This window comes from Dermacentor silvarum, chromosome 6 (genome assembly GCF_013339745.2).
Source record: "Dermacentor silvarum isolate Dsil-2018 chromosome 6, BIME_Dsil_1.4, whole genome shotgun sequence".
Lineage (NCBI taxonomy): Eukaryota > Metazoa > Arthropoda > Arachnida > Ixodida > Ixodidae > Dermacentor > Dermacentor silvarum.
The window spans coordinates 78658403-78683684 of NC_051159.1; the positions used below are offsets into that span (position 1 = coordinate 78658403).

The 25282-nt window shown below is 46.4% G+C and overlaps 1 protein-coding gene across 1 annotated transcript in view; it reads left to right on the plus strand.

Moving 5' to 3' along the window:
* Positions 1–803: 803 nt before the first annotated feature.
* The window catches only part of LOC119456740 (beta-mannosidase-like), a 58974-nt gene continuing 34495 nt past the window's right edge, over positions 804–25282 (plus strand). Inside the window, 5 exon segments of the mRNA XM_049669059.1 lie at positions 804–861; positions 4190–4336; positions 20147–20295; positions 20415–20454; positions 20714–21050. Of these exon segments, the coding sequence (XP_049525016.1) occupies positions 804–861; positions 4190–4336; positions 20147–20295; positions 20415–20454; positions 20714–21050 (731 nt within the window).

The following is a 25282-nucleotide window of genomic DNA, read 5'->3' on the forward strand; positions in this document are numbered from 1 at the left end:
GCGGCTCAAGAGTAGCTCAAATTTCGGCACCACGCACAACAGGGTCTTCGCGGCAAGTCTCTTCGCCTCATTTTGACGAGAACGATCCGAACTGTCCGCCCGGCGTCGACGGCGGGCTGCGGCTTGTAATGCTCTCTGCACAGCAGTCTGCTGAGCCCGATGATGCCTGGTTGTAGCCGCGCACGTAGCTCTACGTTTGCAGGCGCCTTAACTAGATGACGCCACCATACTGGCAGAGGCTCGGGATCGCTGTTGGATAGCTGTGAAAGTTGTGAGTAGCGCTCGTCTTTGTCTTTGCTTCCTGTGTGCGTTGTGATTTTCTTTTCGCAAATTTTTCTCGTCAGCAAAGTATAAAACAAGCATGAGACTGATTAAAAAATAAACGAAGATTGGAAGCCGTTGATTAGAATGTGAACGAAGAAGAAAAAGAATAATAATAATACGAGCCACTTTTGAAGGCAACCATATTTAATTTTGTAATGGAAACAAGGAGACTGCCATGCTAATTTTTTTCACAAGATAACAAAAATATTTGCTTCAAATTTTAAGATGCTATAGCATGAAAATTAATATTAACGATTATAATTCATTTTATTATCTCATTCTTAAGTAAGAAAATCCCATTTAGGTATCCTTCATTTTCCTTCCCACTGCCGCCCGATTCATGGCCAATCCCCCGTAGTGGGTTGTGCTATATCCATAGGCACCGAACCAAACCAAACCAAGCAAGCAAAAGCAAGCAAGCAAGCATAATGGCGTGCCTTGTTAAGCTTGCCTGCCTCCTTATCACTGCTAATGACGCGATGGGATTCGAACGACTTTCGCTGAATGGACGGTGGACCGTCAGCAGCAGCAATGGATGTAAGTGTGTCATATTTTTTATGCGTTCGAATTTAGGTTAACCCGCGTGTTAATGTAATAGGCTCCCCCTGCCCACCCGTCCTTCCGGTTTTCGAACTTTAGTTGCCCATATAAGGAAGGCGTAGTTGCCTTTCTCATTACTAAATTATGGGATATTACGTTCCAAAGCAACCACGGTGGGGGACTCCTGATTAATTTTGACCAACTGGGATTCTTTAACGTGCACCCAATGCACAGTACACGGGTGTTCTTGCATTTCTCCCCCATCGAAATGCGGCCGCGGTGGCCGAGATTTGATCCCACGCCCTCGGGATTAGCAGCGCAATGCCAAAGCCGCTACGCCACCACGGCAGGTGGAGTTTTCTTTCTTTGTTGTTTGTGGAAAATGTTTGTGACTAGGACATCTTCGAGAAGAAAGGACGACAGGTTTACTGCTTGAGGTAAAGATAGAGCTTTGTGGTAGAGCTGGAAGTCGGTATTCATTCATTCATTCATTCATTCATTCATATTACCCTACAGGCCCCAAGTGAGCATTGCGTAAGGGGGGTGAGGTAAGAAAAAAAATAACAATGAAGGCAAAAAAAGAAACGAACAACATAAACATACAGGAAGTACAAAATATTTCACGCAAACAAAGCAAATTATACATTGCAAGAAAAAAGAATAGTACGCAAGCGGCAGAACAAATAAAACGCAATAAGCATCGTTATACCAAATCAAGAGGACATGTGAAGTTGCAATTGTTCACGAAATTTACCAGGATCACTTATCGACACAGTATCCCTATTATAGAAACATTATTCCATAGTGCTATGACGCGTGGCAATGCTGAATTGTTGAAAGACTGTGCGCAGGCCAGAACTCTGCCTGAAACTGAGGTGATTGAAAGTTCGACCAGATGTGCGCGAAGGAATTTCAAGCGCGAGACGACTAGACCATGAATTGTAAAAGTACTTATGGAAAAGGCATAGAATAGCAATAGAACGCTGGGATTGTAAGTTAATAATAATAAGTTAACAATAATAGGTTAATAATACCAATAAGTTAATAATAAGCATAATATCGCGCTTAATTTTACTAACGCTGGATTGACGATTGTAATTGCTTGCTGTAACACAGGAAGCACGATTTCGGACGGATTCCTAACTTGTCTACAAAATACTTTTGATGTTGAGACCAAATCGATGAAGCATATTCAAACTGTGGGCTGACAATTAAATGTTTGGTATAGGCTAGTTGTCCAATGGTAGATGGAGATTAACGCAGATGTCGACGTAGAAATACCAGAGTTTTATTAGCTTTAAGGCATATATCTTCTCAACCTGAGTAGACCAGGAAAGAATGGAACACAAATGAATGCCAAGGTATCTATAAGTACACGCCCGGGGGATTTCAGCGGAATAAATTGTGTACGCGAAGTTAAGGACGTACCTTTTGCGGCTGAAAGAAATTTCGCAGCATCTTATATGTGTTTAGTGTCACTTGCCAACGGTTACACAAATCTTGTACTAGGCGAAGGCCTTTTTGCAAAGCTAGCTTATCATCCTGGCTGTTAATAGTCCTGCAAATTAGGCAGTAATTTGCAAAGAGTCGTATAATGAAAGATATGTTACTGGGCAAATCATTGTTATAAGTTAGATGAGAGGGCCGAGTGCATTACATTAGGGTATACACCCGATGTTATGTACAACAGAGAGGAATTGAAGTTATTGGCTGCAGCAAACTGCTGTCTATGAGATAATAAATTACGAAACCACGTTAATGTTAAAGAGTCGAGTCTAAGAGCAGTTAGTTTAGCTGTTGCGCGACAGTGAGCTACTCGGTCGAAAGCTTTTGCATAGTCAAGAAAGATGCAGTCAATGTGTTTGTTATTATTCATGCTACAGTGTAACTAAGATGTGAATTCTAGTAGTTGAGTATCACAAGATAGCCCTTTCCTTAAACCATGTTGGTTATCAAAAATAAAAAAGAAGTTATTTGTCTGATGATGATTGCAGATATGGGAGGCAATGATGGGCTCAAGAAGCTTGCAACAGATGCATGTTAATGAAATGGGTTTTCAAGTGAATGTCGGTTATAATTTTAAAAATAGGGACTACTTTGGCTATCTTCCAGTCAGAAGGCAGTAGACCGGTTGACAAAGACTGCTGAAAAATGTAGCGCAATATTTGAATGGACAAAGGTGGCAGGTTTTTTACCATTTTAGAATAAATGATATCAATACCCAATGACGAGGACACTTTCGAATCTTGTATAAGTTTCAATTCACCTTGAACGCTGATATTGATAGAAGACATGAAGCGACATTCGAGGTCGGAAACGTAGGGCACATTACAGCAGTCATCATCAGTGAAAATGAAAAAAAAAGAAAAAAATGGGAGCTAAATGTTGACGCACACTCTGATACAGAAACAGGCACATTATCAAAGTCATGCAATGTAATAAGATTATTGCCGCAGTCTCCAGAAATGATTTGCCAGAACTTTTTGGGGTTAGTGTGTAAGAGCGAAAACAAGCCACTGAAAAAAAAATATTTGGCAGCAGCTATAGCAAGACAGTCATATTTCAGGCATTCTTTATATTTGGACCACGAGGAAGAGTTGGACACCCGCTCATCAGACGCATACCGGCGTTTTATATATATATATATATATGAGGAAGAGTTGGACACCCGCTCATCAGACGCATACCGGCGTTTTATATATATATATATATATATATATTATATATATATATATATATATATAACGGAGTGATCTAGGGGATTTAATAAATCTTAGATTTGATTTATTATTCGCTATGGTTATTGTTGGCATGTACATATCTATTAGTAACGCCATAGTATACCTAAACAAACTTTGAGGTCACATATACTGCGGAAAACGTACGTAATAAACCGTACTGACATTTCGCCGACAGAATCATCTTCGTGCTAACTCACGACAACGTCTAAACGGGATGATTTAAAGGCGTTTTTTAGTTAACAATGCTCTGTAATTGGTCACTTCTCGCGGTAGCCCATAAATTGCTCGTATATCCTAGCTCGCCGCATGGTTAGAAAAGCAGGCTAAGGTGATTTAGAAAACCCCCGTAACGACCTGAAAAACGTGCACGCATGTAAACATGAGCTGACTGGTAATCTTGAGCTGTTAACTAAATCAGAAGGAAAAATGACGCAGGTACATCACCTGGTTCTCTGGTAAAATATCTCGCAAACATTTTCCAGGGAAGAAAGGTGCAGCACTTGGAACGCAGACAATTAATGGACGCATAACTACCATCCCGTATGAAATGTTATTTGAAGCCGCACGTCTGTTTTAATACGCAGCTATCACCGTACCCAGCACTGTGCCTGGTGGGGTACACACGGATCTCAAGATGGCGGGTATAATAGGCGAACCATATTACGGCGACGGTGATCTTGACTACGAATGGGTTGGTCGGGAAAACTGGACATTCTACAGAAGCTTTAAAGGTAAGCTTCCACAAACCTTCTCCCGCTTTCACTGCGTTTTCACGACAATCATTTTTAAGGCATGAACATGAAAACAACAACAACAACAACAACAACAACAACAACAACAACAACAACAACAACAACAACAACAACAACAACAACAACAACAACAACAACAACAACAACAACAACAACAACAACAACAACACAACAACGACAACAACGACAACAGCAGCAGCAGCAACAACAACAACAACGACGACGACGACGACGACAACAACGACAACAACGACAACGACAACAACGACAACAACAACGACGACAACAACGACAACGACGACAACGACGACAACAACGACAACAACAACTTACGCAAGCAAATCACTGGTCAGAAATGGAGCGACGACTTATCGCGGTAGTGTTTGATTTTCATAATCTGACAGTTCAATGCTCATAATTTAATGAAACGTGAAATGGCGATAATAAATTCTACTGTACAAGTAAATTATATGCTTCTGCCTTATCAAAGCTATCACTCGTATATGGGCTTGAGAGAAGGCTTGATAAACCAGAAGAGGAACAAGAACGAAGGTTGGGCTGGGACACTGCTTTCGAAGTCATCGAACTTGCCCGCTTTGACGTCAATTAATTTGACGGTGCCAATTCGGGCGTCGTTGTTGATCAGTCGAGAAAGACGTCAGTGCACCCTGAAAGAACCAATCACTCAAGTTGGCAACTTCCGATAATTCTTCCTGTGCTGAAACAGGCCCGATACGGCGCCCGCACGTAATATATATATATATATATATATATATATATATATATATATATATATTTCAAGGACTTGAAGCACATAGGAAAAAAACAACGCGAATTTACTGACGTTGCGGTCGTGGTACCGGCCTTCGTGGGCGGTCTTGCAGCCTACGTGCTTCTATTCTTTCAACTACAAGGGCGAATGAGAAAGTCCTCGCCCCCATTTTTTTTACTGCGATAGCAATTACATGTACTCTCCAAGCGCATTTCTGCCATCGCCGTCGCCGTGATGTTCCGTATAAGGTCCAAACACGATAACATCACCACCGCGCGCCGTACGCTGTAGGTGCGAGGGAAAGCTTGCGAGGGTCAGCCGACGATCGCGGCTCTGTCTTGCGCGCGAGGGAGAAAGCCAGGCAGAAGCGCGCCGTCTTTTCACGCGCGAGGCACGGCAGGGAGGGAGGGGGGGGGGGGGGGTTCTGCTCCGGCGGCGGCTGCTGCTTATTTGACAGCGATCTGCGACGTGCACAAAGTGCGCACCCGCGCGGGCCTCATCTTCAAAGCGATCTGCGATGCGGACAAAGTACATGCGCTCAGCAGTGCCGGTAGCTTCGTATGCACTGGGCGTTCGGCGTTTAGTTGCGTTGAAGCGAGAGACAGCACGAAGGTCAATTCGCTCGCTGCTGCTGCCGCCTGCGCTTCCTCACTCCAGCGTTTTAACAGCAAGTTTCCGCGGTCATCGAGCGAGATGTGTTCATGTTTCCCTTGGCGCGCGTGGCACTGTGCTTGTTAATTTAGTTAGCAATTAAGCGAATGCGAATGTTTGCAACTGTATACGGGCGATAAAACTAATTTCATTACTTCGTATAGCTGTCTACTAATTTGCTATCCCAATCGATGCTTCGGCTTTCGGGCGAAACTGCGACTTTTTTTTTTTAGCGAAATTACGGCTGTAAATGCGAAGTCAACATATCCGTTCCCAGCCAATTCCGGGACCTTTGTTGGACCGGCCCGGCCTTATCTGCCGGTAGCTCCGCGGTACGGCGCTGCTATCAGTCGTTGAAGATGGCGGTTGTGCTCCACACGTTCACGGCGTACGGGCAACGAAGTGTGATTCGTTTTCTATGGAGCAAGGGACGAACGCCCATCGAAATTCACGGGGAAATGCAGCCCACGTATGGGAAAAGGTTTTCGGTCCATTGAAGAATATCCTGGTAGTCCAGCGATTGACGTGCAACGATGAAGCCAAGACAACACCGACGGTGGTTCCACAGTCAGCCGGACAAATTCTGCCCCAGGGGCATCTCAAATTTAGTGCTGCGATGGGACAAATGTCTGAACCGGGGTGGGGACTATGTGGCAAAATAGTTTAACGTAGGTAGAATAGTACTTGTATTTGTAATTGCCTGTATGTACCTTATGTTCGCTGATAAATGATAGGGGCAAAGACTTTCTAATTCGCCCTCGTATTTCGCTGCCGGATCATGTGATTCAATGCGTCACTAATATATATATATATATATATATATATATATATATAGAGAGAGAGAGAGAGAGAGAGAGAGAGGAGACTGAAATTCGCAACGTCATGTTGATGCATTGGTGCAAAAAGACAACAATACCATTGACCTTATTGATTTTCTCTAGCGAAAGTCTTTTCCTGTCGAATGAATTAATGTATAATTTTGAGACCCTGCATCGCGAGTATGAAATGATCTTGTGTTGTGCTCTTCAATCTCCTTCTAACACACGCGCAATTGCAGTAATGTGTTAATAAACTGATCCTCGATACGAGAAATAGGCGCTGCACTGGAACAAAGTGCCGCCTTTCGTCTAGCGCAAATAACCGTTCGGGAAAAAGAAAATGACGAAAAATATGACGGAGCGTGCTTGTCGAAACTTCGAAGTAGGTTCCAGCGAAGCTAAGCCAGTAAAATTCTGTTCATTTTTTTATTTCGGGAATTGTAGAGGCGGATTGTGTAACTTCCGATATGAGACAAAATGACGAAAAAATGGTCGTTATAACTGCACAATCCCAAGATTTAATATTTAAGTACCTTAGAGTGCAAATAACTTACTCCTAATAATTGTGCAGCAGGCACAATAAAAACAACTGTCAGCTCTTCCACTGGGGTGGAGATGGCAGACCAGCGAAGCTGTACTGTGGTGGGAATTCGGTATTTCCGATTATGACTATTAAGATGTGATGGTGCAATTGGTTATTTGAACTACTAAAGAATGAGAAATATATATGATCCGGTGGTTTTCATTTATTTAGTGACCACAGGGACCATGGCCTTATGGTCGCTACGGTACACCGCCATAGGCTGTACGGCAAAGGCTGGCACGTTCTTCATAAACACGTCACCAACGCCGCGCGCGTTCGGTGCGAACGCGGGCAAAACGCCGCCGCCGTCGACAACATTTGTGCGCGTTGTTTGTGTGACTCCACACAACCGCTGTCAAGACGCTGGCTACGTGGCGGAACGGCTAACCGCCGTTGTCGGCACTGTTACGGTAGAAGCGGGCGAGAGCCCAGAGAGAGTCGGCGGCAGAGGCCGGCAGGGCTGCGCGCATGCGCTGCAGTGGAAGAGCGGGCACGCACACGCACAGTCAGGTGCCTCCATGCCCTCCTAGTCCACCACTCCCCTTCCACTGGGAAGTCGCGTTTGCTTACTGCCGTGCGTTCGCTCCCCGTGAAAGCACACGTACCTCGCCCTCGCGTGCTACGGCCAATGAGAGTTCTTTAGGGGCGAAGCACCTTAGGGCGAGGTACGTGTGCTTTCACGGGGAGCGAACGCAAGTCCACCACTCCCCTTCCACTGGGAAGTCGCGTTTGCTTACTGCCGTGCGTTCGCTCCCCGTGAAAGCACACGTACCTCGCCCTCGCGTGCTACGGCCAATGAGAGTTCTTTAGAGGCGAAGCACCTTAGGGCCGAGCCTTGTCCCTCGTAGTCCGTAGCTCTGGTTGGCATGGAGGCCGCTATGTATGTATATGCACACACACACACACACACACACACACACACACACACACACACACACACACACACACACACACACACACACACACACACACACACACACACATATATATATATATATATATATATATATATATATATATATATATATATATATTATAGCATATGTACGCTAAGCTCCGGCTTCCAGAGGCCGGAACCGGAATCCGGCTTCCGCTTCCGGTTCAGCTTCCGCCTTCCGGAGAACGCTTCCGGCGTTTTGCCCGAATGATCCCCCGGTGCTTCGCCCACTCATCATCATTCACTTCGTGGATATGCGGCGTTTTTTCTATTGCCGGATGCGATGATCGAAAGGTGAGCCCTTAACAGCTTCGCTGTAAAAAAACTAATTCAGAGCCCTTCCACTATTGTGAAAATGGAAGCCAGCGAAGCTGTGACTATATGGTGGGTCTGCTGTAGTGATGAATATCGCCCCCACGATGAGCATGGGCGTATCGTCGTTGTGCATCAGCCGACCAAACATGTCTATCATGAACGTTCCGGTTGAGAAACTGGCGTTGAAACCTGGCCGTTGCACCAGGGAAGTTGGCACTAGCGTTGCCGAGGCGTGCACCACCGTTGTCGAGTTCCTGGAGGGCAAGACGATGTTGACGTTTGGCCTCAACATCGCGCTCCCGCAACTCTGGGTCGGCGGCTCTTCACTGACGTTTGGCCTGAACATCGTGCTCCCTCAACTCGGGGTCCGCGGCTCTTCGCTGACGTTTCGTATGTGCTTCGGAAGCCCTCACGCTAGAATCGGCACGTCGACGACGTGCCCATTCCCGAGCGCGTTCGCGGCGGCGTTGCTCAAGCGCGTTAGGGCTCGTCGTCAGTTGCTCATGAATGGCTCGTACCGCATTAAGCAATGACTCATTCACCCGTAAACGCGGCCTCCCTGATAACAGAAGAGAAGTGAAATTCTACGCTGGAATGATTAGCGGCAACGCAGCCAGCTGTGGAAGCAGACGACGACGATGAACGCGGGAGCAGTGGCACAAGCGCATGCCGAGCACGAGCGCAGCGCGAGGGCCGCCAAAGAGCTGTGCTCGGCGACAGCTTTTCTTGACATTGCTCCGCGAAGGCTACGGAGGCGGGGCCTCCGCATATTTGTGTTACTACGCAAGTTGTCCGACAGCTTGCAGCCGATTTCAGTTCCAGTTTCGGTTTTCGCTAGCTCGCAGCGCTGGGGTGTTTAGCAAAACGTATGCATGCAAAATGGGAACTTTGATGAGTGTGCATACATGCAGCTAATTACCATGCTGTATATATAGTGGTACAGGTACAGAAAATTTTCCGCTGTTCAGAAGGCTTTCCCAGCATTATTCAGCCTTTATAACAGTGAAGCTTAGGTTCCGTGTTCAGTCAACAAAAAGTGTGGCAGCCCAGGATATACGGGTACGCGCCATACGTACGTGATCGAATGTTAACGTTTACAGTATTAACCTCTGGTACAGGCGAAATGGAAGGCCGGTTGCGGCACGATCCTGCCACGCGTGTGTCTTGTTTCAGTTTTGCTGTATTCGGTTTACGCCCACAAAGACTGTCAGCAATGATCGGCGCAGACTGCGCCTCAATGTTCGAGAAGCTTCACGATTGTAGTAGATCGTTTTGTTAAGATTGCGCGCAAGACGCGAACAGTCAAGCTTATTTCAGAGTTTCCGCGACCACCAGTGATAAGGCTGGAAATTCGATGCGTGATGTGTAAAAGACGGCGCGTCCCAACGATGATCAGCCATAGAGGAATTCAACAAGAGGGGACACTTCCATAGGGCCCAGCGGCCGAATTGACTGCAGCGTGCCAAGCGGTCGGCATCAATCACTTCCGGTTTCGGTTTTGGGCGCGCGTATTTTGAACGCAAGCTAGCACGCCGGCTGCGCCCCCCCCCCTCCTTTTTTTTGCTCTTAGTGCAGAATCGCTGTATTATTTAGTAAAAATGATTGCGAACGATCTCGTAATGTCCCATCGAATCTGTGCCACGTGCAGTTTCACAAAGTAGACGCAAGACCTTTTGTGCAACGAGGAAATATTTATTTTGCTCTATATAAAAGCTCGTTCCGCGCTTTTTGTGCGTTCATCCACCGTTGTGACCCCAGCAGGTAAGCAGTAGTTCCTGTATGAAGCTCCACCGGACGGCACCAGCTGAAAAAAAAAAAAGTAAATTACAAGCATGTTACATTTACAAGCACGTAACAGCATGTTACAAGCATGTGTCATTTTAGTATTTAGACATAGGAATACTGCGTGTAGAAGCGAAACGTGCGAAAGCGGTGAATGGGCGGCATTACAAACAAAAGCAATTCGCTTTTACATACATGGTGTAGAAAATACCCGACTCATCCCAAACAATACCATAAAATATGAAAACATCCGATTTCCAAGCGTTCCCCCATTTCTGGGCATTATTTCCTGCACTTTGGCAGCAAAAATACGCGGGCGACTTCGCGTTTCCAAAACTTGGCCTCGGGCGACGCGACGGTACGCTACATACATAGAGACGGACGCAACAGGCACTCAAGACAAATGCGTGGGTGCAATGCCTTTTTTCAGTCCTTTAGAAGACGGAATTTTCGAATTACAAGTTTCTGATATGTTCGTCGGCGTTATCTTTCGCGCGTTCTGCCGGCGACAGCAGCACACCTCATGTTATTACTCTTGGAAATCGCCCATCGCGTTTTCAACAGGCGTGAGTACCGAAAGAAGGTATATATGTTGTTGCGGAGCCACAAAAAACGTCACAGACTTGTTGCTCTACTTTATCACCACGGCCGAGGTGCTTATCGCCAACTGCGTCACAGCGCGCTGTGCGGCCAGCGTGCCTCAAAAAAAAAAAAAAAAAAAAAAAAAAAAAACTCCAGAAAGTAACGAAATTACTTTTCAGTAATGTCTGGCGTCAGAGAAAGCGGCACAAACTTCCAGCAAGATGCACTAGACTACGCACTACGGTCGAGTTAGTTCTCGCTAACTGCGACACGGCGCCCTGTGCGGCCAGTGTGGCCCAAAAACCGAAATAAGTTACCATAATCCCCTAGGAAGCGTCGGAAACATGTCTCAGCACGATTCATTAACTCAAATTAACTGCGCCAGGATGGCCAGCTGTTTTTCGCTAACTGCGTCTTCAGTCTCGGTACCGTGCCGTAAGCCTAATTGCGTCGTAGACTGTGAAACAAGATTTCTGCCCTTGCTGTAGTCCAATAGTGCAGTGGTGTCTTGTCCCAGTGCAGAAGGAACGCAAGAATACGCCGAGAGCCCAATAAACCAGGTTGCATATAAAAAATTGTCGCAGTTTCACCTGAAAGGCGAAGCATCAATTGCGATAGCAAATTGGTAGAGAGCTATACGGAGTAACGATATTAGCTTTATCAGCTGTATAAACTTGGACATGCAGCAGCACCGGCAACACGCAGAACTGTTGTCGACGCCGTCGGCGTTTTGCCCGCGTTCGCTCAAAATGCGTGCGGCGTTGGTGACTGTTGCCGGAGCCTCTGATATAAATAGGCACTTGGTGCCGCAGCTAAACGTCGCCTCCCTTCCCTCCCCCTCCCCCCCTCCCCCACGGCCTCTCGCGCATCGGAAGAAGGCGCGTTTGCTCTACATATATGGTGATTGTAAAGGAGGAAAGAGACGCCTACTTCTGCAGCCCTTAAGGGAGCACGGGGCAGAACGCGTGTTTGTTCTCCGCCGTGCGTTCACTCCCCGTGAAAGCGCGCGCCCCTCGCGCCCTTTCACTCGCACATACAGCGTTCGGCGCGATTGAGCCGTGCTCCCTCAAGGGCTGCAGAAGATAGCGCCAACCTTTCCCTTTCCCTCAAGAACCTAGCCATGGCGTCTCCACTCTATCCCTTCTTTCGCTCCCACTTACCCCTCCCCGTTGGCGCTGAGCCGTGCTCCCTCAAGGGCTGCAGAAGATAGCGCCAACCTTTCCCTTTCCCTCAAGAACCACTTACCGGCGAAGATCTCATCTCCATTGACGTCATACGGAACCTCACGGCGACGGCGACGGCGACGGCGACGGCAGAAATCTGCTTTTGAGTGTCCATATAATTGCTATCGCAATAAAAAAAAAAAAAAAAAAGGAGACAGACGGGTCGCCGCGCGCGAGCGCTCAAACGCGCGCGCAGCCGTCCTCGCTGGCTTCGGGGGACTGTCTGGCGGATGACGCATGTATCTGGCGCGTCATTAACCTGTGGCTAGGTAAGGCAAGGAAAATAAGTCGCAAAGCTTAAGTTCATTTATACGCAAAACGTTTTCGTTTTCGCGGCGAAGAATTTAAAAAATAAATCAATGCCTGTTAACTTAATTTCACTTTCTTTTTTTTTTTCTATGCTCGCGGCAGCTAACGTTCGGCATCAAAAGTATAGCGTGACGTATGGTGACGTGTTTCCTGTTGCCAGTTTTTGCCGAGTGTCCCCTCTTGTTGAATTTCTTCCTCTATGGATCAGCCTTTCCATGGCCGATGCTGTACTCGCCGCTATCATTGCCAGTGTGCATTACTGTAATCTGACTTTCCGTTTACCGGCCGACTGCTGCCTTCGTCAACGTCACGACCCCGTGACAATAGCTATGCAAACTATGCAAGGTGACGAATGTCGCCAAGCACACACCGCAGCTAAATACGCAAGTACCATGATGCCGCTGAATTGGAAGATTTTAAGAGAGCTTACGATTAATTGAATAGAGACTGATACGGATTCTTTTATCGAGCTTCGCTGGCCAAGCACCTTCATGTAGTGTGATGGCCGTCGGTGTTTTTTCCATCCCTGTGCATGCAGTAGGTAACGGGTATTGTCCATAATACCAATTGTTATTGGCAGAAAAAAAGTAAAGAATGCATAAAAACGGTTCATATCTTTTATTGCATCACAACCATACGCGAAAATTCTCCAGGCCCGTGTATTTAGATTTAGGTGCACATTAATGAACCACAGGTGGTCAAAATTTGTGGAGCCCTCCACTACGACCTCTGTCATAATCATATTGTGGGTATGGGACGTTAAACCCCATCAATTATTGTTAACATAACATTTTGCACTTGTGGCACAGAACGTGATAGCCATAACTTTTTGCTGGCACTCCACGTCGACATAACATTGTGCACTTGTGACCAGAACATGATACCCATAACTCATTGCTGGAACTCTATGTCAACATAACATTTTGCACTTGTGGCACAGAACGTGATAGCCATAACTTTTTGCTGGCACTCCACGTCGACATAACATTGTGCACTTGTGACCAGAACATGATACCCATAACTCATTGCGGGAACTCTATGTCAACATAACATTTTGCACTTGTGGCACAGAACGTGATAGCCATAACTTTTTGCTGGCACTCCACGTCGACATAACATTGTGCACTTGTGACCAGAACATGATACCCATAACTCATTGCTGGAACTCTATGTCAACATAACATTTTGCACTTGTGGCACAGAACGTGATAGCCATAACTTTTTGCTGGCACTCCACGTCGACATAACACTGTGCACTTGTGACCAGAACATCATACCCATAACTCATTGCTGGAACTCTATGTCAACATAACATTTTGCACTTGTGGCACAGAACGTGATAGCCATAACTTTTTGCTGGCACTCCATGTCGACAAAACATTTAGCACTTGTGACCAGAACATGATACCCATAACTCATTGCTGGAACTCTATGTCATTTTTGCACTTGTGGCACAGAACGTTATTCATTCATTCACAAAACTTTATTAGAGTCCTGAAGCTCGGTTTTCTCAGACCGAGGCGGGCCGCGTCCACGTCGGCACCGTCAGGCCGAGCCTTATGGCGCAATCGTGGACCCTCTGGACAGCCCGTAGTTGATCTTGATAAGAAGAGCTTGACATCGTCTTGTGCCAGTAAAGCCATTTTTCGTCGGGGTCGGCGAGAGTCGCGGGTCAGCCCGCCAGCATGTGTCTGATTTCAATGATGCCATCGCACACGTTACATTCTTTCCTAATTTCTCTTTCTGGGTGAATTTTATTTACGAAATAGGGAGTTGGGTACGTCCCGGTTTGCAGTAAACGTAGCGTGACTGCCTGAACCCTGTTCAACTTTACGTGTGGCAGTGGGAATTGCCTACGCCCCAAGTAGTAGTACTTAGTTATGTCGTTGTAAGTTAGTAAATGATCTTTATGATCCCCGGAATGGTAGTGGGCGTCGGTTCGGTTCTGACCGGCACGGCAAGCAAGTCCTCGTGCCAGGTCATTCGTCACCTCGTTGAGGTTGAGCCAAGCCTCGTCCACTTGTCCCATATGTGCAGGAAACCAGCGGATTTCAGTTTTGATAGTTTCTACCTTGTCAATAATTTTAGCCGCAGTCCCAGCGACATAGCCTTTGTCAAAGCTCTTAATTGCTGCTTTTGAATCGCTATAAATGAAAGACCATTTACGGTTCCTGATGGCTAGAGCAATCGCGGCTTGCTCCGCTACCGTGGAATCCTTAGTGAAGATGGTGACGGCGTCCCGTACCTCTCCCTGGCTGTCGACCACCACGGCCGTGTAGGCCTCTTTGCCTTTGACCCAGGCAGCGTCTACGAGGGCCGCCTGTTGTCCTAGCTGTTCAATTTCTTTCAACAAAGCTTTCGCTCTCGCTTTTCTCCTGCTAACATTGTGTTCTGGGTGCATGTTTCTCGGGAGGGGGGTGGTTCTGATCCCGTCTCTAAGGTCCGCGCTCAACTCTACCTCGGCCTCCTTCAGGTTCCTGGATCTATTGGGGTCTGTCCCTATTGCTTTGAGTATAAGCCTGCCCGCTCGCGTTTTCGTCAGTCTTTCCTGCTGCGCCATCTGTTGCGCTTCCGCCATCTCCTCTATCGTATTGTGTACGCCTAGGTTCATGAGCTTCACGTTCGAGGTGCTGTTGGGTATACCTAGGGTAGCCTTGACTAACTTCCTGATCATAGTGTTGAGCTTGTTCAGCTCGGCCTGCGACCATTTGAGTAGACCTGCCACGTAGGTGAAGTGACAGAGAGCGAAGGCGTGCACTATCCTTAGAGCGCTGTCCTCACGCAGGCCCCTGTGTCTGTTGGTGCTTAGTAACCTGATGACTTGGTCCGTTTTGTTTGAAATGTGTTGAATGGCATTGAGGTTGGTACCTCCCGCTGCTATGTGGAAGCCTAAAGCTCTAATCTTTTCGCCCTGCTTGATCGCGAATCCGTCGTGACAGCGTAAGATAATCTTGGGTTCCTCCCCGGGGACGTAGCCCCTGGGTCTTCGACCCCTGCCTCGATGTTTTAGGACCAAAAGCTCCGATTTTGCCGCCGAACAGTTTAGTCCCATCTCGCCTAGTGTGCTTTCCACGGTGTGTATGCTCTCCTGCAGTCTAGTCTCCGTTTGGCCTACGTTACCTTTGGCGCTCCATATGGTTATGTCATCGGCGTATATGGCAAAGTGTATACCTTCTATACGCTCCAGTTTCCTCGCGACTCTGGTCATTGCTAGATTAAATGACATGGGCGAGAGCACGGCCCCCTGCGGGGTGCCCCTGTTTCCTAGATTCATCACCTTCGAATTTAGTTCTCCTTGCGTGAGGCTCGCTTGCCTACCGCCGAGAAACGCCTTGACTACGCTGAAAAGCCTCTCGCCCAACCCCAGCTCGGAGAGGACCTCGAGGATGACCTTGTGCTCTATGCGATCAAAAGCTTTTTCGACGTCTAGTCCCAGGAGCGCTCTCGCGTGCACCGGGCTAACTTGTATGAACTGGTGTTTGATCAGGAGCATGGCGTCTTGAGTCGATAGACCGGGGCGGAAGCCGATCAGGCTATACGGGAGTATGTTGTTTTGCTCGACGTATCTAGTGAGTCTGTTGAGAATAACGCGCTCCATAGCTTTACCTAGGCACGATGTAAGAGAGATTGGACGGAGTATATCCAGATGGAGCGGTTTGCCCGGTTTGGGTATGAGAATGGTGTTGGCCATCTTCCATTCCTCTGGATAGTCTCAATTTCTCCACAACTCGTTGAAATGACCCGTCAAGAAAGTGATCGAGGCGTCGTCTAGATTCATTAAGAGTTTATTGGTAATACCGTCGGGTCCGGCTGCCGATCTACTAAAGAGACCATGGAGTGCCGCCCGTACTTCACCCTCGGTGAAATCGCGGTCCATTTCCTCGCACGGTCCTCCCAAGTACTCTACGTCGCTATCGCCCGGTTGTTTGAGAGGGAGATATTTTTCCGCTAGCTGTCTCATGACTACCTCTTGAGTACTGTACTGGCTGACCTGATGTACTAGTTTTGCAATTGCCGTTCGCTTGTTTGACTTAGTTTCGCTTTCGTTCAATAGGTGTTTGAGGAGGTTCCAACTGCCCCCATGTTTGATTATGCCGTCTGCCAAATGGCAAACAGAACGTTATAGCCAAAACTTTTTGCTGGCACTCCATGTCGACATAACATTTTGCACTTGTGACCAGAATATGATAACCATAACTCGTGGCTCGACCTCTATGTCAACATAACATTTTTGCACTTGTGGCACAGAACGTGATAGCCATAACTCGTTGCTAGCATTGCTTGCCATAAGAACCATTTATAATAAACAAATCAAAATAGGTAAGAGCAGGAACACATTGATAACGAAGAATGAGACGGTAGAATACATTAGGAAATGAGTAAATGAAAAACAAAACAATGACAAGAAGCGGTATCACACTTTCAGGTCCCATTGAGACAGCAATGAAACAAGACATCAAACACTATTGGCATGAGATCACACAGAAAAATTAACACAATTTTGAACACTTCAATCCTCAACTAAGAAATGTGGTTCTCGCTGATGCAGCGTATAAAGTAAACGTTCACGGCCGTGATACATCATCACATCACAGCCGCCGTGACAGTACAGTGCACAGTACAAGGCCACTGACACAAAAAGCACAGGTTTGAGCCTGTCGCATTTCGATGGATCAGAAATGCCAGAAGCCCGTGTACATATGTTTCGGTGCATGTTAAACAACACCGGGTGGTCAAAACTCGTGCAACCCTCTAGCACGGCATGTCGCATAATCACATCATCGTTTTGGCACACAATATCCCAACAATTATTATCACATCACGGTAACGTAACGAGAACATAAACGAAGTGCAACGAAACATAGAGAGATCAGCAGATTTGATTAAAATGAAGTCAATAAGCAATAAAAGTGTAAATAAATAGCAGTGACTAATGGACCTTAAAAGCAATATGACAGTTTCTGGTTCAGCACGCGTGTAATCCTTTGGTTGAAGCTTTGAAAAAGCACACACGGAGATGCTCATGGCAGTTCATCAATTCCGCTCATGTCAGAGCTGCTCGACTCATCAGAAGTACTCGAATCTGTGCCCAAAGAAATTATGAGACTTTCTCTTTGGCTGTCTATAATGCCATCCCGCTCCCATGCCTCATCCTCAAGCCTTATCACGTGAGTGCAGTCTCGGAACCAGTTCTACGGGGTCACACCTGCGATTCCTTCCAGCAGCAGCTTCTCGACTGAATCGATCTTGAAGTCAGTGTTCTTCGAAGCAACATAGCCTTTGACCTGGCTCCACACGAGCTCTATTGGATTGAGCTCGCAGTGGTAAGGAGGCAAGCGCACAACCTCATGACCGGCAGCGCTGGCAAGTGTGTCAATCTGGTAAGCAAGGAACATGTGCTTATGCTGCTTAACGAGCTGTGCAGCAGTTCGCTCTTCAGTTGGTCATCCGAAAAAGGGATACTGTTCGATTTCAACCAGCCCTGGATGTCGGCTTTTCTTGATGATGAACTTGGCACCTTTTCAACTAGAGCATTGTGGTACGACGCATTATCCATCACAATCACACTGCGTGGCTTCATGTTCGGTAGCAACTGTTCAACAAACCATTTTTGAAAACGCGGAGCATCCATTTCTGTGTGGTAATCACCAGCGCCCTTCTTGGCACGAAACACTAGGGCGGCTCCATCAACAAAGCCTTCCGCACTGCCAGCATGCAAAACAATTAGGCGTCCTCCTTTACCGCTCGGTGCACGGAGACCTGTTGAGAGGCCTTGACGAAATGCGTCTTGCCGGGACATCACTTTGGTGTCTGTCCATACAGTCTCCTTAGTGTGGCCAGCGTTTACCCAGGTCTCATCAAGGTAGTATATGGTCCTGTAAAAGAAAAGAAATCAATCGTATAGTTAAGAGCTTACCTTTACTGGCAACAGCCCATTAATAAACCAGCGGCCTTGATTCAAGGTTATACCTCTGTTACAGCGCGAAGAATCCACTGACAAAACCCATGTGAATACATATAACAAAGATGAGCAGGCAAGACTTCCCCTGAGAAAGACTGAAGCGAATGTTTACAAAACATGTTTCAGGCTGCTCATAAAAACTAATGAAACCACATCCCCGATTATGTGCACAGCATATTCGCTGAATAAAATTAGCTATTCTTTCCTTCAAGTCATTTAGATTCCTTGCTCCTACGCGGGAAAAAAAGGCAGTAAATCTTCCCAAACAATGCGACGGAAAATTCTGCAATAGCGAAACGCTCAGTTACATATTCGTCACCGATCATCGCATCTATACTGATAATGTTATCCACCGTACAAGCGCAAACATGAACAGCTACCTTATTTTACTGGGGAATTTCGCTGTGACTTAAGTTAGGATTATGTAAGGCTTTCGATCACTCGCGTAAATAGCACACGTTTGGCGATCACTGATGCAAAGCATACCTCTCGTTTTCGCTCACCGTTAGGTACGCACGCATGCTCACCATTCGCGTCTACACTTTTACCAACAAGCACGCGCAACGAAAGTTTGCAGAAATTAAAAGAACGCAAGAACTTACCGCTGCTGCCTCCGCATTTCTCGGATTGTTCGGAGGTACTTTCGACGCCAAGCAACGATGTCGTCTCTTTCGAGCAATGCGGAATTCCTTTTTCTTTTTCGGAAGACGAACCCCAAGTCGTTCAGCATTCGTTGTATCGTGCGTGTGCTGATCGTCGGCATGTCCATGTCAGGGTTGCTGATCATCTCATTGCGTAGCTTCTCGGACGTAGGCAGTTGATTGCGCATGAAATAGCTGTGCACTTTGCGCCGCAATGCTGCCAACGCAAACGTGTCGTAACGGAGCAGCCTCGTCTTGGCGGTCATGCGCTTCCCAGCTTCGTCCGAGACCGAGAAATCCAGTTTCTTACGCTTTGGAGAGGAGAGTGGGGCCCGCAGAGCTTCAGCCTTGATTCGAGTTACCATTCGCATACTCACTCCGGTGAGTTCGGCAACAGTCCGGCACACAGAATTGGTCGACCCCCCCAGCTCGGGCTGACGGCGCCTTACTCCAGCGTAGACATTGCAGATAACCTGCTTGGTTTGTTTGGAGACCCACTTCTTGTCACATTTAGAGTATAGCCTCCTCGGAGAACGAAAAGGAGAGTTGGCGGCCACACACGGTACCGCCAGCACCGGGGACGCCGTGTTTACTGCGAGAGCAAGCAGCAGGCGTTCCCAAAAGGTGGTGCCGTCCAAGAAATAAAAAAAGAAAAAAATTAAGGCGCACGATAACCTCTTTTCCACGAGCAGCTTCCCGTACTTGTTCTATATTTATAATTAAGAAAGTTTTATTTATTCGGGCCAAGTAACTCTTAGAATCAGAAAATAAAATAGGTACTATTTCCTGGCGCGCGCGAATGCAGGCGGTTCAGCTCTGTAGCTTCCACAGTGCTGTCAAGGAAAGCTGTCGCCGAGTATAGCGGCGGAAGAAGACGACGACGCTCGAGCCAATGCTGCTGATGATGTTTTTTTTCTACACGTGGACACGATTCTGGGGGAACTAGCCCTTAACAGTTTGGCTGTAAAAAAAAGAAAAACTTGATAAGGCATTCTAGTGTCATAACTGAAAAAAAAGTAAACTCTCTAACTTAAATCATTGGGAATTACTGACTTTAGTAGAATGATCCCTGAAGAATCATTGTAAAAGATCACTGATATTTAGCAATTGTACACTTAAAGCTACTTCATAGTTGCATCTTTTCGCTAAACAACTTGTAAGACGCCTCATTCCATTCGTTTCTATTTTTTTTGTTTACGTTGCCGTGTTCGCAGTTCCCATGTACATTTTCGGTTACCGCTCCATAACCCTCGTGGCTCACGGCATCGACACTGCCTGCAAGGTGAAATTGAACAGCATTGACGTACTCAGTACGAGCAACATGTTCGTCCGCTACGAAGTCGGCGTGAAAATCTTGCTTAGGGTAAGCCTGCATGTGCGAAATCTTCGTTGATAGAACGACTAAAAACGTGCTTGTTTTGCTATAACGAGTAGCGCGAGTCTAACACGCTCTTGTACTAAGTTTTCTTGAATGGTTTCAAGGCTTTCATCAATGCCCTATTTAGGGTGTTCACGAACCTTGGCAAATACCACTGGCTCGTATTGTATGTCGGACATTTTGGAACATAATAATGTTTATGGCACATCGAGAATTTACTTAATCTGTTTTCCAGAATAATTGATAGCTTGTATTAATCGATAATGGCAGGCTTAACTGAAGTGAATGTTACATATTCCCCTAAAGAATCGAAACTTCTTGAATATTAAAACGTGGTATGGGTTGCCGATGACGGACCAAATGCAGACCATGTTGCTTCATGTATACTCAAGCTGAGCTAAAGACGCTCTTGCGTCCGTCGGTCCTTTCTTTCTGCGACCCGTTGAGCCACGTACGACTGAAGATCGTGCAGAACCAACCCACTCAAAATCATTTGCGCCATCAAAGCATCTCGCTTTTGTCGGTGCGCAAATGCAGAGAAACAACAGCATCGTGGTGAGCTGCGAGTCGCCGGTGAAGTACGCCTTTCGCAAGCACAGGGAGCGACGGATCATGGGCCCCGTGTTGCCGACGTGTCCACCACCGGAGCAGAGGGGGCAGTGTCACGTGAACATGATCCGCAAGATGCCGTGCTCGTTCGGCTGGGACTGGGGGCCTTCGTTCCCCTCCACCGGAATCTGGTCAGTGTACGCCGCACAGTAATATGACGAAGGATTGAAGAATGAGAGACTCGTTCATAGCAGGAGAACATGTCGAATCTGAAACGCTGTCACGCGCTCTTTCAGGTTTCTCGCATACAAGACGCACGAAAGTTGTGATATAACGACGTCACAAAATGGAATGATGCCCGAAACAAATTTAAGTGAAAATTTAATTCTAACTACAGGCCAATTTCTCTCACAGCCCAGTCTTGCAAGATGTTAGAGCATATTATTTAAAAACACATAATTGAATTCCTTGACTCTAATGACGTTCTAACATCTGCTCAGCATGGTTGCCGTCGTGGGTATAGCACTGTAACGCAATTAGTCGATTTTGTTCATGATGTCGCTTTTAACCTAGACGTAGGTAGACAAGTGAATGCCATCTTTATTGACTTTTCCAAAGCTTTTGACTCTGTGATTCATTCTAAACTACTGGTAAAACTAAACGCCATATTCAACAATCCCCGTCTTGTTTCTTGGATAGCCAGTTTTCTTCATTGTCGCTCTCAATTTGTTTCTTTTAATTCAGTGGAATCAACTACTGTTGACGTCACATCAGGCGTTCCTCAGGGATCCGTATTAGGCCCTCTATTATTTCTCATATATGGTAATGATTTGCCTTGTACCACCTCAACTAAAATCAGACTTTATACAGATGACTGTGTATTATACGAATCTATTAACTCCATTGATGACCATCACCGTCTTGCACAATCTCTTATGTCTTTCTGCACTTGGTGCAAAACGTGGCAAATGAACATCAACTGTAATAAAACAGTCGTGATGTCATTTGCCAATAGACAGAGCTCCCTCTCATTCGATTATTCTTTGGATGGCATCCCACTTAAAAGAGTTTCTCAATATAAATACTTAGGAGTCATTCCAACAGAGCATCTTTCATGGTCTAAACACATCGAATATATAAATGGGAAAGCCCTAAAAAATTAGGTTATTTGCGCCGCACTTTATCTAAGACCCCTCGCGATACTAAACTGTTATTATATAAAACGTTAATTTGTCCTGTCCTAGAATATGCATCTGTTGTCTGGTTTCCCTACAAACACTGTGAAATAATTTCGCTCAATAATGTTCAACGTAAATCTATCCGTTTCATCTGCCAAAATTATAGCCAGCAATTTCTCGCCAACACAGGCTCTCAACAATCTTTGAACATCGAGCCATTACTTTCACGGTATCTCATCGAAGCCTTAAAACTTTTATATGCAATTATTAACTCCACTTGTGGTCTTTCTGATTGTAACTACATCACATTTACAAACGCAAGTTGTACCCGTAGCTCCCACGCCTTGAACATATCACCTATCTTTGCCCGTACTAACACATTCAAATACAGTTTTTTCCCACGTACAATTGAGCTGTGGAATTCTCTCCCCGGCGACATTCGTTCACTATCACTAAAAGATTTTATATCTACCACCACTAAGCACCTCGCTAACATGTAAAGCGCTTTCTTTTTTCATTTTTTTGTGTATGTGTATGTTTGTTATTGTGTAGCAATGTATAATGTTCCCACTCCTGCTATAGCCCTATATGGGGCTGCAGTATATGTAAATAAATAAATAAATAAATAAATAAATAAATAAATAAATAAATAAATAAATAAATAAATAAATAAAGTGCTCATTTCCGGTGTAGTGTCCGCTCTTAAAAAAACTTTGCATCCTTCGAGGCTTATCTTGTCCCACAACGATAACCGTCATCTTGCGCGCATTTCCTTTCTTTAACGCTGCGAGCCCGGTACTTCCAGGTCACGAACGGCATGCGCGTTATCAGCGGGACATAGCATTCTCGAAAGGAAGCAGCCGACGCGGAGTGTTAAAGAAAGGAAACGCAAGTAAGGTAGATGACGATTATCGTTGTGGGACAAGGGGCTCTATTCTGGACACGCATGGCGCCTGCACGGCCGCCATTATCCGCCATCTTGGCTGTCTCATTGGCTGTCCAGAGGTCACGTGTTTCGAAATTTGTGCCGGGAAACGGAAGTTTTGCAAAATGCAATTTTGCGTTTTCGTCAGAATGACGAAGCGTGACGTGGAGCTGCAAGTTTTATCGACTAATACTTTTTTGTGGTCCTTGTCACCTATATTGCGACTTTAGCGCTTTAAAAAGAAAGTGGACGGTAGCGTGCAGAAGCTCGTGCAATGCATCTGCAATTTCGCGAATATGTGGTGGTGTTCCAATATAGCCGGAATGTCAGCTTGTTCATTGGCTGAAGGAATATCCCGTGAGGAGCGTCACAGGAAAGGCCGTTTCGTAAACGTCAATTTGACGTTGCGTGACGTTGCGCTGGGCCGCCATTGCAGAGATTTTCCGCCATAATTTGTGGTGCGACGAGCCGCTCGAATTATGGTAATGAGCTGCCATATCCAATGGCAGTGGAGAGGCATGCGTATCGCCGCATTTCCCCCGTTATTTCGGACCATAAAAATCTTTTGTGCACAACGCGTGTTCATAGTATTTGCATCGTTCTCGGGTGGTGTTGGCATTTGTGTTTTGCACCATCATTTCTATTAAAAACACGTTTATTTGTAATGATATTGGTTGAAACTAGCAAATTTTCTGCGACATTTCGCACTTTTCACTATTGCGTTTGTATTGTAATCAATATTAATGACTTTTCGCGTCATCGAAGGCTATGACAACGGTGACTTTTTAATTTACAAAAAGAAATGTACGCAAGACGGCGCCTTGAAGTTTCCTGTCGCGGTGCGAGTAAGCAGCGAAGTGCACAAGAGATGGCAGTGCCGGCGTTTGCGTCGCTCAAGCGGATACCTGTGGCGCGCGCAACGCCATCGATGTTATTCGGCCGCTTCTCAGCCAGACGAGTCGGGCTGAGTCACTTGCGGATCACGAGATAGCGATAACGCGGCCTAGTGCGTGCGCTGATCATCACTGGCAGGTCGCGTATGTTGTCTCAAGGTAGAAAGCAAGCGCGTGGGCGCCAATATACGATGACTCATTCAGTTTCCCGAGGACACGCATCCTAGCTAAGGAAGCAGACGACAGCCTGCGCGCATGCAGACGACGGAAGCGAGAAACGATTTTGATGGAATAATCGTACGCTTTGAGCTAGCTGCTTTATTTTTACTGGGGAGGAAAACTGTTTTGCTTTATCAACAACGTTATCTTCAATGACTACATTACAGTTTCTTAGGCGAAACGTCAAATTCGCGTCATGTTACGAAAGCAAATCGGGGCTATCGGCGCCATTTTGTAAGCGTCGCGACTACGTCACGGCTTGAAGAAAATGGCGGAATGTCCAGAATAGCGGCTCAGATGGACCCCAAAGGCTGCAAACTTTTTTAGGAGTGTCGACACAGAAAGTAAACGACGACGAAAAAATACACGGTGTACGCAGGCGCCGTGTACACCGTGTCTTTTTCCGTTGTCGTTTACTTTCTGTGGCCACGTTACACCGGAAGTGCTAACTAGCCCAAAATTAAGTCCTTCTGAAGTTTAAGTGTCCCAGAGTCAGCGGACCGACCTCTCGATGACTGGATTATTTATTTATTTTTTTTTGTGAGGGCAAAGCCCTCACGCCAGACCTGCTGGAAAAAATGGCACACTTGCGCAAATCGTCGGGCTGAGGCAAGTCAACAAGATGTTTGCGTTTGACGACGACGCGCATAGCGCCTCCGACTGCGGTGACACCTGCCCCTACAGCGAACAACTCGTACGCTACCCACCGTCACACAACTGATGTGGAAATGTCCTGCACACGACACGAAGCGGTGCCAAGGAATTCCGGCAGGAAGAGAAGCCGAGCTACGATGGGTGGGTCCGACTGGATTTGGCGGCAGCCTATGCCAGCCGTCACGTTTGGCGTGAAGACGTCATATCACATGGCGCCTTCCGGCGATATTTTGACGGGACGAATCCGTTATCACGCAGCGTAATGTTTCACTTGATGACGTCTTCATGCGACATTTGAGGTGATGACGTAATCACGCTTAGTCACCATGTCAAACGTGACGTCACCACTTCGTCACATGAGTTTTGGTACCATCGGATGTTAACGCCGGATTTTTCGCCTTCATGGACCATATAATGATTTCGTATTTATAAAGAATACCCCCCTCAGCAGTCGTAGTGCGGTTTTCCACAGCTTCGCTGGATGTATACACTTTAGCAGGGCAGGGATGGTGAGTCATCTTTTTTTTCACTGGTTGTCGCCATTCGCAGAGCTA